The sequence below is a fragment of the Salvelinus namaycush genome, chromosome 34, assembly GCF_016432855.1.
Source record: "Salvelinus namaycush isolate Seneca chromosome 34, SaNama_1.0, whole genome shotgun sequence".
NCBI classification, from domain to species: domain Eukaryota; kingdom Metazoa; phylum Chordata; class Actinopteri; order Salmoniformes; family Salmonidae; genus Salvelinus; species Salvelinus namaycush.
Window position 1 is genome coordinate 24266051 of NC_052340.1, and position 11788 is coordinate 24277838.

General features: G+C 45.8%; 1 protein-coding gene across 1 annotated transcript in view; it reads left to right on the forward strand.

Annotated features, from left to right (window-relative positions):
• atm (ATM serine/threonine kinase) overlaps nt 1-10065 on the forward strand; it is a 33855-nt gene extending 23790 nt beyond the window's left edge. The window contains exons 41-60 of the mRNA XM_038973752.1: nt 49-137; nt 226-328; nt 441-589; nt 805-909; nt 1014-1133; nt 1663-1897; nt 4151-4318; nt 4438-4557; nt 4790-5007; nt 5230-5437; nt 5640-5765; nt 5889-6029; nt 6191-6329; nt 6989-7071; nt 7277-7417; nt 8775-8891; nt 9215-9364; nt 9458-9623; nt 9754-9840; nt 9947-10065. Coding sequence (XP_038829680.1) covers nt 49-137; nt 226-328; nt 441-589; nt 805-909; nt 1014-1133; nt 1663-1897; nt 4151-4318; nt 4438-4557; nt 4790-5007; nt 5230-5437; nt 5640-5765; nt 5889-6029; nt 6191-6329; nt 6989-7071; nt 7277-7417; nt 8775-8891; nt 9215-9364; nt 9458-9623; nt 9754-9840; nt 9947-10065 — 2784 coding nt within the window. The remainder of the gene's footprint in view (nt 1-48; nt 138-225; nt 329-440; nt 590-804; nt 910-1013; nt 1134-1662; nt 1898-4150; nt 4319-4437; nt 4558-4789; nt 5008-5229; nt 5438-5639; nt 5766-5888; nt 6030-6190; nt 6330-6988; nt 7072-7276; nt 7418-8774; nt 8892-9214; nt 9365-9457; nt 9624-9753; nt 9841-9946) is intronic.
• Nucleotides 10066-11788: the final 1723 nt, after the last annotated feature.

An 11788-nucleotide genomic window follows, 5' to 3' on the forward strand; every position in this document is an offset into this window, starting at 1 on the left:
GCTGTCCAATGCATAGCTCTGTACTATCATTTCTTTACCATGTCTTAGGACCTACTGATTGAGGTGTATCGTAGTATTGGGGAGCCAGACAGTCTGTATGGGTGTGGAGGTGGGAAGATGACCAGCGCTCTCACCAGGTGAACTTTGTTATCCTACTTTTGTTCTATCTTGGATATTCAAAGTTCTGTTTGCTGAGAATTCTCTTTTTGTGTGTCTGTTTTGTAGGATTCGGACCTATGAGCATGAGGCGATGTGGGGAAAGGCTCTGACCTCCTACGACCTCCACTCCAATCTTCCTGATGGCACACGGCAAGTGGGCATTGTGGAGGTAAGCAGAAACTTGTTTGAACTCCAAATCTGTATCGTCTCTGTCTGTCTGTGTAAACCATTGTTGGGGACAGATGACAAAACCTAATGCTGTTTGTCCAATGGTCCCTCAGGGTCTGCAGAACATTGGTCTGAGCAGTATCCTGGCCACCTACCTGCGGGGTCTGGAGAGTGAGGGGGTGGAGTGGGGGGCGGAGCTAAGGGAGCTCAGGTTTCAGGCCGCCTGGAGGAACATGCAGTGGGACTGTGACCTATCAGAGAGGTGAGTGGAAAGGGCCTCGGGTTGTGACTTTTATCAGACAGGTGAGTGAGAGGGCCTCAGGACTGTGGCCTATCAGAAAGGTGAGTGGGAGGGGCCTCTGGAAGACAAGGGGTACTAAAGTAAGGGTTCCTGAGGTGGTATTTTAGAAGGTGAAGAAAATATTGCTAAATGGATTGACATGTGCCCTTGGTGTCTTGCCTTCTTGCTTGTTTCAGGAATGAGAAATTGAACCCTGGCTTCAACGAGTCAGTGTTCTGCTCCCTGCAGGCTTTGAGAGACAAAGAGTTTTCCACATTCGATCAAACTCTTAAATATGCCAGGTAAACAAGGTTTCCCTCATGGAAATCAACAACTATCTCTCAGCCATCAAAATATCACCACACAAACAACTATACTCATTGAAATTAATTGTGTGTGGCATCAGGGGCAATGAGGTGGAGGAACTGTGCAGAGGCAGTCTGGAGGCAGTGTCCTCTCTCTACCCTGCTCTACGGAACCTCCAGAGGATCAGTGAGCTGGAGAGCATCCGACAACTCTTCTCCAAGTATGATCTTCCTTCCCAGCATGTCAACATCACTAATTTCAAATATTTATACAGTATAGAAATAGTATATTTTATATTTGATACCTCAACACAATGCACATCCACAAACCTAGAGATTTTGTATTTTTTATAAATGTTTTATTTGCACACAAAAAAAAAATACAAAACAATATGATGGTTTTACAGGTAAACAAAAAGAACATGGGAGACTGTTACGGAGGAGTGTAAATGCTTTTTTCAGGCTGGATCATGTTGTATGTTTTAATTATGTAATGTATTGATTGTTGCTGCTGCCTTGGCCAGGTCTCCCTTGAAAAAGAGACTCTGGGTCTCAATGGGCTTTTCCTGGTTAAATAAAGTTTAAATTAAAAAAACAGAGAGACTTGTAGGCTCCTCCCTCTTTCAATTATTATTAAAAAAACATACAAAAAACACATGATCAGATTTTTTAGAGAGTGCAGGGTTTTGATACTTTAATCTCTTAGGTAATACAAGTCATGTAACTTATATTTCCCATGGCCTGTGGCAGGCCCCTGACCGACGTAGGCCTGGCCGAGGTGTGTTCCCATTGGCAGCAGCACTCCCAGCTGCTGGCGGACAGTGACTTTACGCTGGTGGAGCCCATCCTGGCCCTGCGCTCCGTGGCCCAGGAGACCCTAATCTCCCAGGAGAGAGACCCTGAAAAGAACAAGTACCTCAGCACTGTCCTCACCTCCCACCTCATGGAGCTCTGCCAACTGGCCCGCGCCGCAGGAAACACACAGGTAGACTGGAGCTCAGCGCTCACTGTGGAGGTGTTTCATACATGTATAGGGTTTATATAGTGTGTTCCACATGTATAGTGTGTCTAATCTACACGTAACAGGAGGAGAATGAGTGCACGTGTTTTTTTTGGTCTGGATTCACACAGCACTCAACCATTTACCGGTATGTTCTCTTAAATAGTGCAGCACAACATGCATTTGCATTGGTCTCTATGTGGTGACTATATTGGTCTCTATGTGAGTGACTATATTGGTCTCTATGTGTGAGTGACTATATTGGTCTCTGTGTGAGTGACTATATTGGTCTCTGTGTGTGAGTGACTATATTGGTCTCTATGTGTGAGTGACTATATTGGTCTCTATGTGTGAGTGACTATATTGGTCTCTATGTGTGAGTGACTATATTGGTCTCTGTGTGTGAGTGACTATATTGGTCTCTGTGTGAGTGACTATATTGGTCTCTGTGTGAGTGACTATATTGGTCTCTGTGTGAGTGACTATATTGGTCTCTGTGTGAGTGACTATATTGGTCTCTGTGTGAGTGACTATATTGGTCTCTGTGTGAGTGACTATATTGGTCTCTGTGTGAGTGACTATATTGGTCTCTGTGTGAGTGACTATATTGGTCTCTATGTGTGAGTGACTATATTGGTCTCTATGTGTGAGTGACTATATTGGTCTCTATGTGTGAGTGACTATATTGGTTTCTATGTGTGAGTGACTATATTGGTCTCTATGTGTGAGTGACTATATTGGTCTCTATGTGTGAGTGACTATATTGGTCTCTGTGTGAGTGACTATATTGGTCTCTGTGTGAGTGACTATATTGGTCTCTGTGTGAGTGACTATATTGGTCTATGTGTGAGTGACTATATTGGTCTCTGTGTGAATGACTATATTGGTCTCTGTGTGAATGACTATATTGGTCTCTGTGTGAATGACTATATTGGTCTCTGTGTGAATGACTATATTGGTCTCTGTGTGAATGACTATATTGGTCTCTGTGTGAATGACTATATTGGTCTCTGTGTGAGTGACTATATTGGTCTCTGTGTGTGAGTGACTATATTGGTCTCTGTGTGTGAGTGACTATATTGGTCTCTGTGTGTGAGTGACTATATTGGTCTCTGTGTGTGAGTGACTATATTGGTCTCTGTGTGTGAGTGACTATATTGGTCTCTGTGTGTGAGTGACTATATTGGTCTCTGTGTGTGAGTGACTATATTGGTCTCTGTGTGTGAGTGACTATATTGGTCTCTGTGTGTGAGTGACTATATTGGTCTCTGTGTGAGTGACTATATTGGTCTCTGTGTGAGTGACTATATTGGTCTCTGTGTGAATGACTGTATTGGTCTCTGTGTGAGTGACTGTATTGGTCTCTGTGTGAGTGACTGTATTGGTCTCTGTGTGAGTGACTATATTGGTCTCTGTGTGAATGACTATATTGGTCTCTGTGTGAATGACTATATTGGTCTCTGTGTGAATGACTATATTGGTCTCTGTGTGAATGACTATATTGGTCTCTGTGTGAGTGACTATATTGGTCTCTGTGTGAGTGACTATATTGGTCTCTGTGTGAGTGACTATATTGGTCTCTGTGTGAGTGACTATATTGGTCTCTGTGTGAATGACTATATTGGTCTCTGTGTGAATGACTATATTGGTCTCTGTGTGAATGACTATATTGGTCTCTGTGTGAATGACTATATTGGTCTCTGTGTGTGAGTGACTATATTGGTCTCTGTGTGTGAGTGACTATATTGGTCTCTGTGTGTGAGTGACTATATTGGTCTCTGTGTGTGAGTGACTATATTGGTCTCTGTGTGTGAGTGACTATATTGGTCTCTGTGTGTGAGTGACTATATTGGTCTCTGTGTGTGAGTGACTATATTGGTCTCTGTGTGTGAGTGACTATATTGGTCTCTGTGTGTGAGTGACTATATTGGTCTCTGTGTGTGAGTGACTATATTGGTCTCTGTGTGTGAGTGACTATGTTGGTCTCTATGTGTGAGTGACTATGTTGGTCTCTATGTGTGAGTGACTATATTGGTCTCTATGTGTGAGTGACTATATTGGTCTCTATGTGTGAGTGACTATATTGGTCTCTGTGTGAGTGACTATATTGGTCTCTATGTGTGAGTGACTATATTGGTCTCTATGTGTGAGTGACTATATAGTGCCCCCCTCACCCCTGTGTCGTCTGTCTTACCGCTGTGCCCTTTTCACCCCTGTGCCGTCCTCACCCCTCCCCAGCTGGCAGAGCGGGCAGTTTTCCAGATGAAGCAGCATGGCGGAGGAGGGGCGCGGGGCTCCACAGCGTCGTCATGGCAGCTGGAGGAGGCCCAGGTGTTTTGGGCGAAGAGAGAGCAGGGTCTTGCTCTGGGGCTACTGAGACAGATGATCCACACTCTGGAGGAGCAGGTCAGTGGGAGTCAGTCTACATGTTAACTACTCAGTCTTGGGGACAGGAGTTTTTGTTGACCAGGGAAAAACTCTAGGCCTATAACTAGAGCTTAATTTTGTTCCTTTGTCTTGGCCAGGTTAACTTTAACCCTGCCCTGGTGCCGGTGTTCACGGAGTGCCTGAGGCTGTGTGGGAACTGGCTGGCAGAGACGTGCCTGGAGAGCCCTGGGGTCATCCTGGAGAAGTACCTGGAGAGGGTAAAACTAAGGCCCATATAGTATAATCCACTCCTTGGGCACAGTTGATCTATAGTGTGTGACTGTCTGGGTCTGTGTGTGTGTGACTGTCTGGGTCTGTGTGTATGTGACTGTCTGGGTCTGTGTGTGTATGACTGTCTGGGTCTGTGTGTATGTGACTGTCTGGGTCTGTGTGTGTGTGACTGTCTGGGTCTGTGTGACTGTCTGGGTCTGTGTGTTTGACCTCCTGTAGGCAGTGGAGGTGATCGAGGGCCATGCGATAGGTTCAGACACCAAGCTGCAGAGCCAGAGGACGCAGGCCTTCCTGTCCCTGGCCAGGTTCTCAGATGCCCAGTATCAGGGCATTGATAACTACATGAAGTCATCTGAGTTTGAGAACAAACAGGCTCTGCTGGAGAAGGCCAAGGAGGAGGTGGACTTGATGAGGGAGCGCAAGGTCGGCACCAACAGGTCAGACACAAACTCACAGCAGAGAATGAGAGCACTGTTAACCTTGTGTGGATTTGAATCAGCTTGTTTTATGCAGGTTCTACACCGGCTGAGTGTAGGTGACAGATGCTGAAGGAGAGTTGGCCTCCTCCGAGCTGTTGTGAAGATTTTATTTTCCACTGTCCTCTCTGCTCAATACCTACTGTGTATGATATTCCAACTCCCTCTCCCTGTCTCTCCCAGGTACACAGTGAAGGTGCAGAGGGAGTTGGAGCTGGATGAGAGGGCTCTGTCCAACCTGCAGGCTGACAGAAGGAGGTTCCTGTGTAAGGCTGTGGAGAACTACATCCATTGTCTGGAGCAGGGTGAGGAGCACGACACCTGGGTGTTCCGCCTGGCCTCACTGTGGCTGGAGAACGCTGACGTCAAGATAGTCAACGACATGATGAAGGTGAGTTAGTGATATCACACTAACTAACATCCCCAAACACTCACTACATTGATACAATATTGTTTGTTGCACTATTTGTTTAGTCTGGGCTCCATTCCAAACTGAAATCTCTCTGTTTGGATCCCAGGCTACCTGGCATTAGTGTGTCTTCCCATTCACATGAGAGAAACTACAATTTGTTTGACTATTTCTTGTGCTTCAGGGAGGTGTGAACAGGATCCCGTCCTATAAGTTTCTGCCTCTCATGTACCAGCTGGCTGCCCGCATGGGGACCAAAATGTCTGCTACAGTGGCAGAGGATGTGGGCTTCCATGGTGTTCTCAATGAGGTGAGACTTCAATATGTTTCAATAGGCAACAGAAGTCTGTTTGAACTATAGAGTTGTCTTCCTCAGCTTAGCATGTTTCCATCTATCCATCCATACATCTGTTCATCCATCCTTCCATCACAGCTGATCTGCCTGTCGTGTCTGGAGCACCCTCACCACACCCTCTTCATCATCCTGGCTCTGGTCAACGCTAACAAGGACGAGAGCTTCTCCCGCAGCCGCCTGTCCAAGAGCACCCCGCGCCATTCCTCCCAACTGGACCTGGTAGGCCCAACACCTCGCTAAACACTGCCAATAAAAGAAAGAGGGAACTTTACTTTACTGTGTGCATGACCTGTTACTGTCTTGTTGGAATTCTCTTAGGAACTGAGTTAGTTTTTAGTGTGTGTCGCGTGAGAATGAAGGAAAGATGTGATGTCTTGTAGGAGCGGTCTGAGGTGGCCCAGAGGATAATGAACAAGATCAGGAAGAAGAGAGCCCAGATGATCAGAGGCATAGAGGTCCTCTGTGATGCCTACATCACTCTGGCCTACATGGACGCCAGTCGACACAAGACAGAGAAAAGTGAGTGACAATGGCACACTCCTTACAGCACTGAACACAGCATATCAAATCAAATGTATTTATATAACCCTTCGTACATCAGCTGATATCTCAAAGTGCTGTACAGAAACCAGCCTAAAACCCCAAACAGCAAGCAATGCAGGTGTAGAAGCACATGTCACCCTGCATCCCACTGCTGACTTGCCTCTGAAGCAGGGTTGGTCCTGGTCGCTCCCTGGATGGGAGACCTGATGCTGCTGGAAGTAGTGTTGGAGGGCCAGTAGAAGGCACTCTTTTCTCTGGTCTAAAAAAAGGTCCCAGGGCAGTGATTGGGGACATTGCCCTGTGTAGTTTGGATGAGACATTAAACGGGTGTCCTGACTATGTGGTCACTAAAAGATCCCATGGCACTTATCGTAAGAGTAGGGGTGTTAACCTTGGTGTCCTGGCCCTCATACCGTCATGGAGCTTCTAATCATTCCCTGCTTCCAATTGGTTTATTCATCCCCCCTTCTCTCCCCTGTAACTATTCCCCAGGTCGTTGCTGTAAATGAGAATATTTTCTCAGTCAATTTACCTAAATAAAATAAAAAAACACAACCACCTTCATGAATGACTACCTAGTTTTTACCACATGCTAATGTGTTTGTGAAGTTATTGTACCTTGTGTTCCTCTGTAGAAGCCATCCTCATCCCCTCTGACCAGCCCATCATGCAGATAAAGAACCTAGATGATGTCATCATTCCTACAATGGAGATCAAGGTAGAGAATGGGTTTGATCATCTGTGGATCCCTCACTAGTCGATCACCTGACATAAGGGGATTTTTGTTATGCAATAGGATGTTTTGCAGCCAGTTTGTATAGTGTTTGCACTGTAATGTATGTATATACCATGTCACACCCATGGCATGCTTTGAAAAGGGATGTAAGAAGGACTTGTGTCCATATTGGTCTCTGTTTTAACAGGTGGACCCCTCGGGTAAATATGACAACCTGGTGACCATCAAGTCCTTCAAGCCTCACTTTCACCTGGCCGGAGGGGTCAACCTGCCCAAGATCATTGACTGTGTGGGATCAGACGGGAAGAGCAGACGACAACTGGTCAAGGTGAGATGAACTGTGAACCATAGATTTATATCGCTGTTCCCCCTGCAAGTCATTGTGTGAGTAAACTGTGTGTTCAATGCAATTCAAATCAAATTTATTTATATAGCCCTTCGTACATCAGCTGATATCTCAAAGTGCTGTACAGAAACCCAGCCTAAAACCCCAAACAGCAAGCAATGCAGGTGTAGAAGCACGGTGGCTAGGAAAAACTCCCTAGAAAGGCCAAAACCTAGAAAGAAACCTAGAGAGGAACCAGGCTATGAGGGGTGGCCAGTCATCTTCTGGCTCTGCCGGGTGGAGATTATAACAGAACATGGCCAAGATGTTAAAATGTTCATAAATGACCAGCATGGTCAAATAATAATAATCACAGTGGTTGTCGAGGGTGCAGCACCTCAGGAGTAAATGTCAGTTGGCTTTTCATAGCCGATCATTTAAGAGTATCTCTACCGCTCCTGCGGTCTCTAGAGAGTTGAAAACAGCAGGTCTGGGACAGGTAGCACATCCGGTGAACAGGTCAGGGTTCCATAGCCGCAGGCAGAACAGTTGAAACTGGAGCAGCAGCACGGCCAGGTGGACTGGGGACAGCAAGGAGTCATCATGTCAGGTCGTCCTGAGGCATGGTCCTAGGGCTCAGGTCCTCCGAGAGAGAGAAAGAAAGAGAGAATTAGAGAGAGCATACTTAAATTCACACAGGACACCGGATAAGACAGGAGAAGTACTCCAGATATAACAAACTGACCCTAGCCCCCCGACACATAAACTAATGCAGCATAAATACTGGAGGCTGAGACAGGAGGGGTCAGGAGATTCAAAGCATTTCCCGACCCTTTGAAGGGAAATCCACTGCCTTGTGTACCTAAGCCATGTCAAAGACAATAGAGGACTTGAGGTTCTGTTGTGGGTTCAGTTATTTTCCATGTTGGCCTGAGGGTAATTATTGATCCCCTATGTTTCTAGTCTAACAAATAAACACTATCCAGTGCTTTGTTCCTCATGAGTGTGTTCTTTAGGGAACTGTTCACATTTTGTTTATTTGATGGAAAACTTGTCACTCCCAGTCTAATAAATGCACAGTCAAGATGTTGGAGTTTCATGATGAAATAACAGATTAGCTCATGGAAAATGCCAAGAAGGAATCAGTCTTGAAATACTTACCTGATGGTCCTGGAAAAAAATATTTGGTATATTAGACCGTTTTCTGACGTTCTTTTTTGGCAAATTCACTCAACATAGCATGTGGCAGTGCACCCATCACACAAACTCTATAGAGAATTGGTCAGTTCCGGTGTAGTGTTTTATTTTGATATTATGTAGTTTGTTACCACCTGTGACCTTTGCCCCTCTGTATCCTCAGGGCCAGGATGACCTGCGGCAGGATGCTGTGATGCAGCAGGTGTTCCACATGTGTTCTATGCTGCTGCAGCGCAACACTGAGACACGCAAGAGGAAACTCAACATCCGACGCTACAAGGTCACTCACTGCCCCAGTCTCACAGCTCAACTTATTTAAATACATTTGCCGGTACTGTAAATTGCTCTGTAGAAGAGTTTCTGTTTTGGGAGGGGGGGTACGATTTTTTATTTATTTTTAATCTACTTACACAATAGACAACTTAACATTTCACAGACATAGATCCACAAGAGACAAGCTTCTGTTAAATTACTCAGTTGACTATTCCTCATCATATCATTGTTATGTTATATGTAAAAATACATATACATATACATATTCTTAAGGAGCTGTTATCAATTTTGGTGGATGGGAGTGATTGAGGCCCCTGTCTCTGCCCCCAGGTGGTGCCCTTCTCCCAGCGTAGTGGGGTTCTAGAATGGTGCTCGGGGACCGTCCCTATAGGGGATTTCCTCATAGACCCACAAAAGGGCGCTCACACACGCTTCTGCCCCCAAGACTGGACCAGCATAACCTGCCGGAAAAAGATGATGGTGAGTCTCACTTTGACTCATTTATTCTTAGTCCCTTGATGGCTGAATTGTGTAGTACTGTAATTTCGTAGTAACATATTGTTTTTACTGTAGGAGTCTCAGAGGCTTGGTTCCGGTGGGAAGACCCAGGCTTTCAGTGAGGTGTGTCAGAACTTCCGCCCTGTCTTCCGGTACTTCTGCATGGAGCGATTCCTGGACCCGGCAGTGTGGCTGGAAAAACGGCTGGCCTACACTCGCAGTGTGGCCACTTCCTCCATCGGTACAAACACCATCACCTCTGCTCTCCACAACACAATACAATCATTACCATACCTACACAATGTTTTGGGGCTATTCATCTGATGTACTTCAACACATTCTTCCTTTGTTTCTGTGTTTGTTCTCCTCAGTGGGCTACATTGTTGGACTGGGGGATAGGCACATTCAGAACATCCTTATAGACGAACAGACAGCTGAACTGGTGCATATTGATTTGGGTAAGGAGGATACTCATAATAGCTGTGTCTGAGTTAACATTTGAGGAACGTGTCTTGAGAACATTTTGGGTTAGGTATTTGGTGTAATGCGTTTATCTCTCTTCAGGTGTAGCGTTTGAACAGGGCAAGATTCTCCCAACTCCTGAGACTGTTCCCTTCAGGCTATCCAGAGATATTGTGGATGGGATGGGCATAACGGGGGTGGAGGGCGTTTTCAGAAGGTGAGCAGACAACGAGACCCAATGCAGATAGATCTGGATGGATTTTATTCAAGCAAAACATTTTTTTTATCAGGATATAATTTTTACTGTGTTCATCTCTACCATTCAGATGCTGTGAGAAGACCATGGAGGTCATGAGGAGTTCACAAGAGTCCTTGCTGACTATTGTAGAGGTATAAACACAAACATATACACACACACAAATACTGTTCACATTCACTCAATGTCTGTATGTGAGCTTGGAGTGTATGTTCATTACATGTTTATGTGATAACTCCTGCTATTCCTTTGCCCTGTGGTGTAGGTACTGCTGTACGACCCTCTGTTTGACTGGACCATGAACCCTCTCAAGGCCTTCTACCTGCAGCAGCAGCATGATGAGCAGGCTGAGCTCCAGGCCACGCTCAACTCTACACTGGGGGGAGACATCCTGGAGGCCCACCGCAAGTCCAGGTACTCTTCAGTACTATAAACCCCCCACATCAGGGTTCTCTGCCTACTAGTATACCATCAAGTGGAATCATATGCCTGAGAGCACACTCTCAGTCCTGTCTCAGTCCTGATGTTACTCATCAAACCCTCCACATGCTTTTGAAACATCAAATCAAACTTTATTTGTCACATGCGCCTAATACAACTTAGTGACATACTTACTTACAAACCCTTAACTAACAATGCAGTTCAAGAAAGAGTTAAGAAAATATTTACCAAATAAACTAAAGTAAAAACGAATAAAAAGTAACACAATAAAATAACAATAACGGGGCTATATAGAGGTGGTACCGGTACATAGTCAATGTGCGGGGATACAGGTTAGTCGAGGTAATTTGTACATGTAGGTAGGGGTAAAGTGACTATTTGGGGACCCATGCCAAATCTTGTCAGTCTCCTGAGGGTTAAAAGGCGTTGTCGTGCCCTCTTCACGACTGTCTTGGTGTGTTTGAACCATGATAGTTCATTGGTGATGTGGACACACTCTCGACCTGCTCCAGTACAGCCCCGTCGATGTTAATGGGGACCTGTTCGGCCCGCCTTTTCCTGTAGTCCACAATCAGCTCCTTTGTCTTGCTCACAGTGAGGGAGAGGTTGTTGTCACTGACCTCCTCCCTATGGGTTGTCACATTGTTGTCGGTGATCAGGCCTACCACTGTTGTGTCATCAGCAAACTTAAAGATGGTGTTGGAGTCGTTTGGCAACGCAGTCGTGGGTGAACAGGGAGTACAGGAGGGGACTAATCACACACCCCTGACGAGCCCCAGTGTTGAGGATCAGCGTGGCAGACGTGTTGTTGCCTACACTTACCACCTGGGGGTGGCCCGTCAGGAAGTCCAGGATCCAGTTGCAGAGGGAGGTGTTTAGTCCCAGGGTCCTTAGCTTAGTGATGAGCTTTTTGGACACTATGGTGTTGAACGCTGAGCTGTAGTCAATGAACAGCATTCTCACATAGGTGTTCCTTGTGGACAGGTGGGAAAGAGCAGTATGGAGTGCGTTTCAAATTGTGTCATCTGTGTATCTGTTGGGGCGGTATGCAAATTGGAGTGGGTCTAGGGTATCCGGGATGATGCTGTTGATGTGAGCCATGACCAGTCTTTCAAAGCACTTCATGGCTACCGACATGAGTGCTACGGGGTGGTAATCACTTAGGCAGGTTATCTTTGCTTCCTTGGGCACAGGGACTATGGTGGTGTGCTTGAAACATGTAGGTATTACAGACTCAGTCAGGGAGA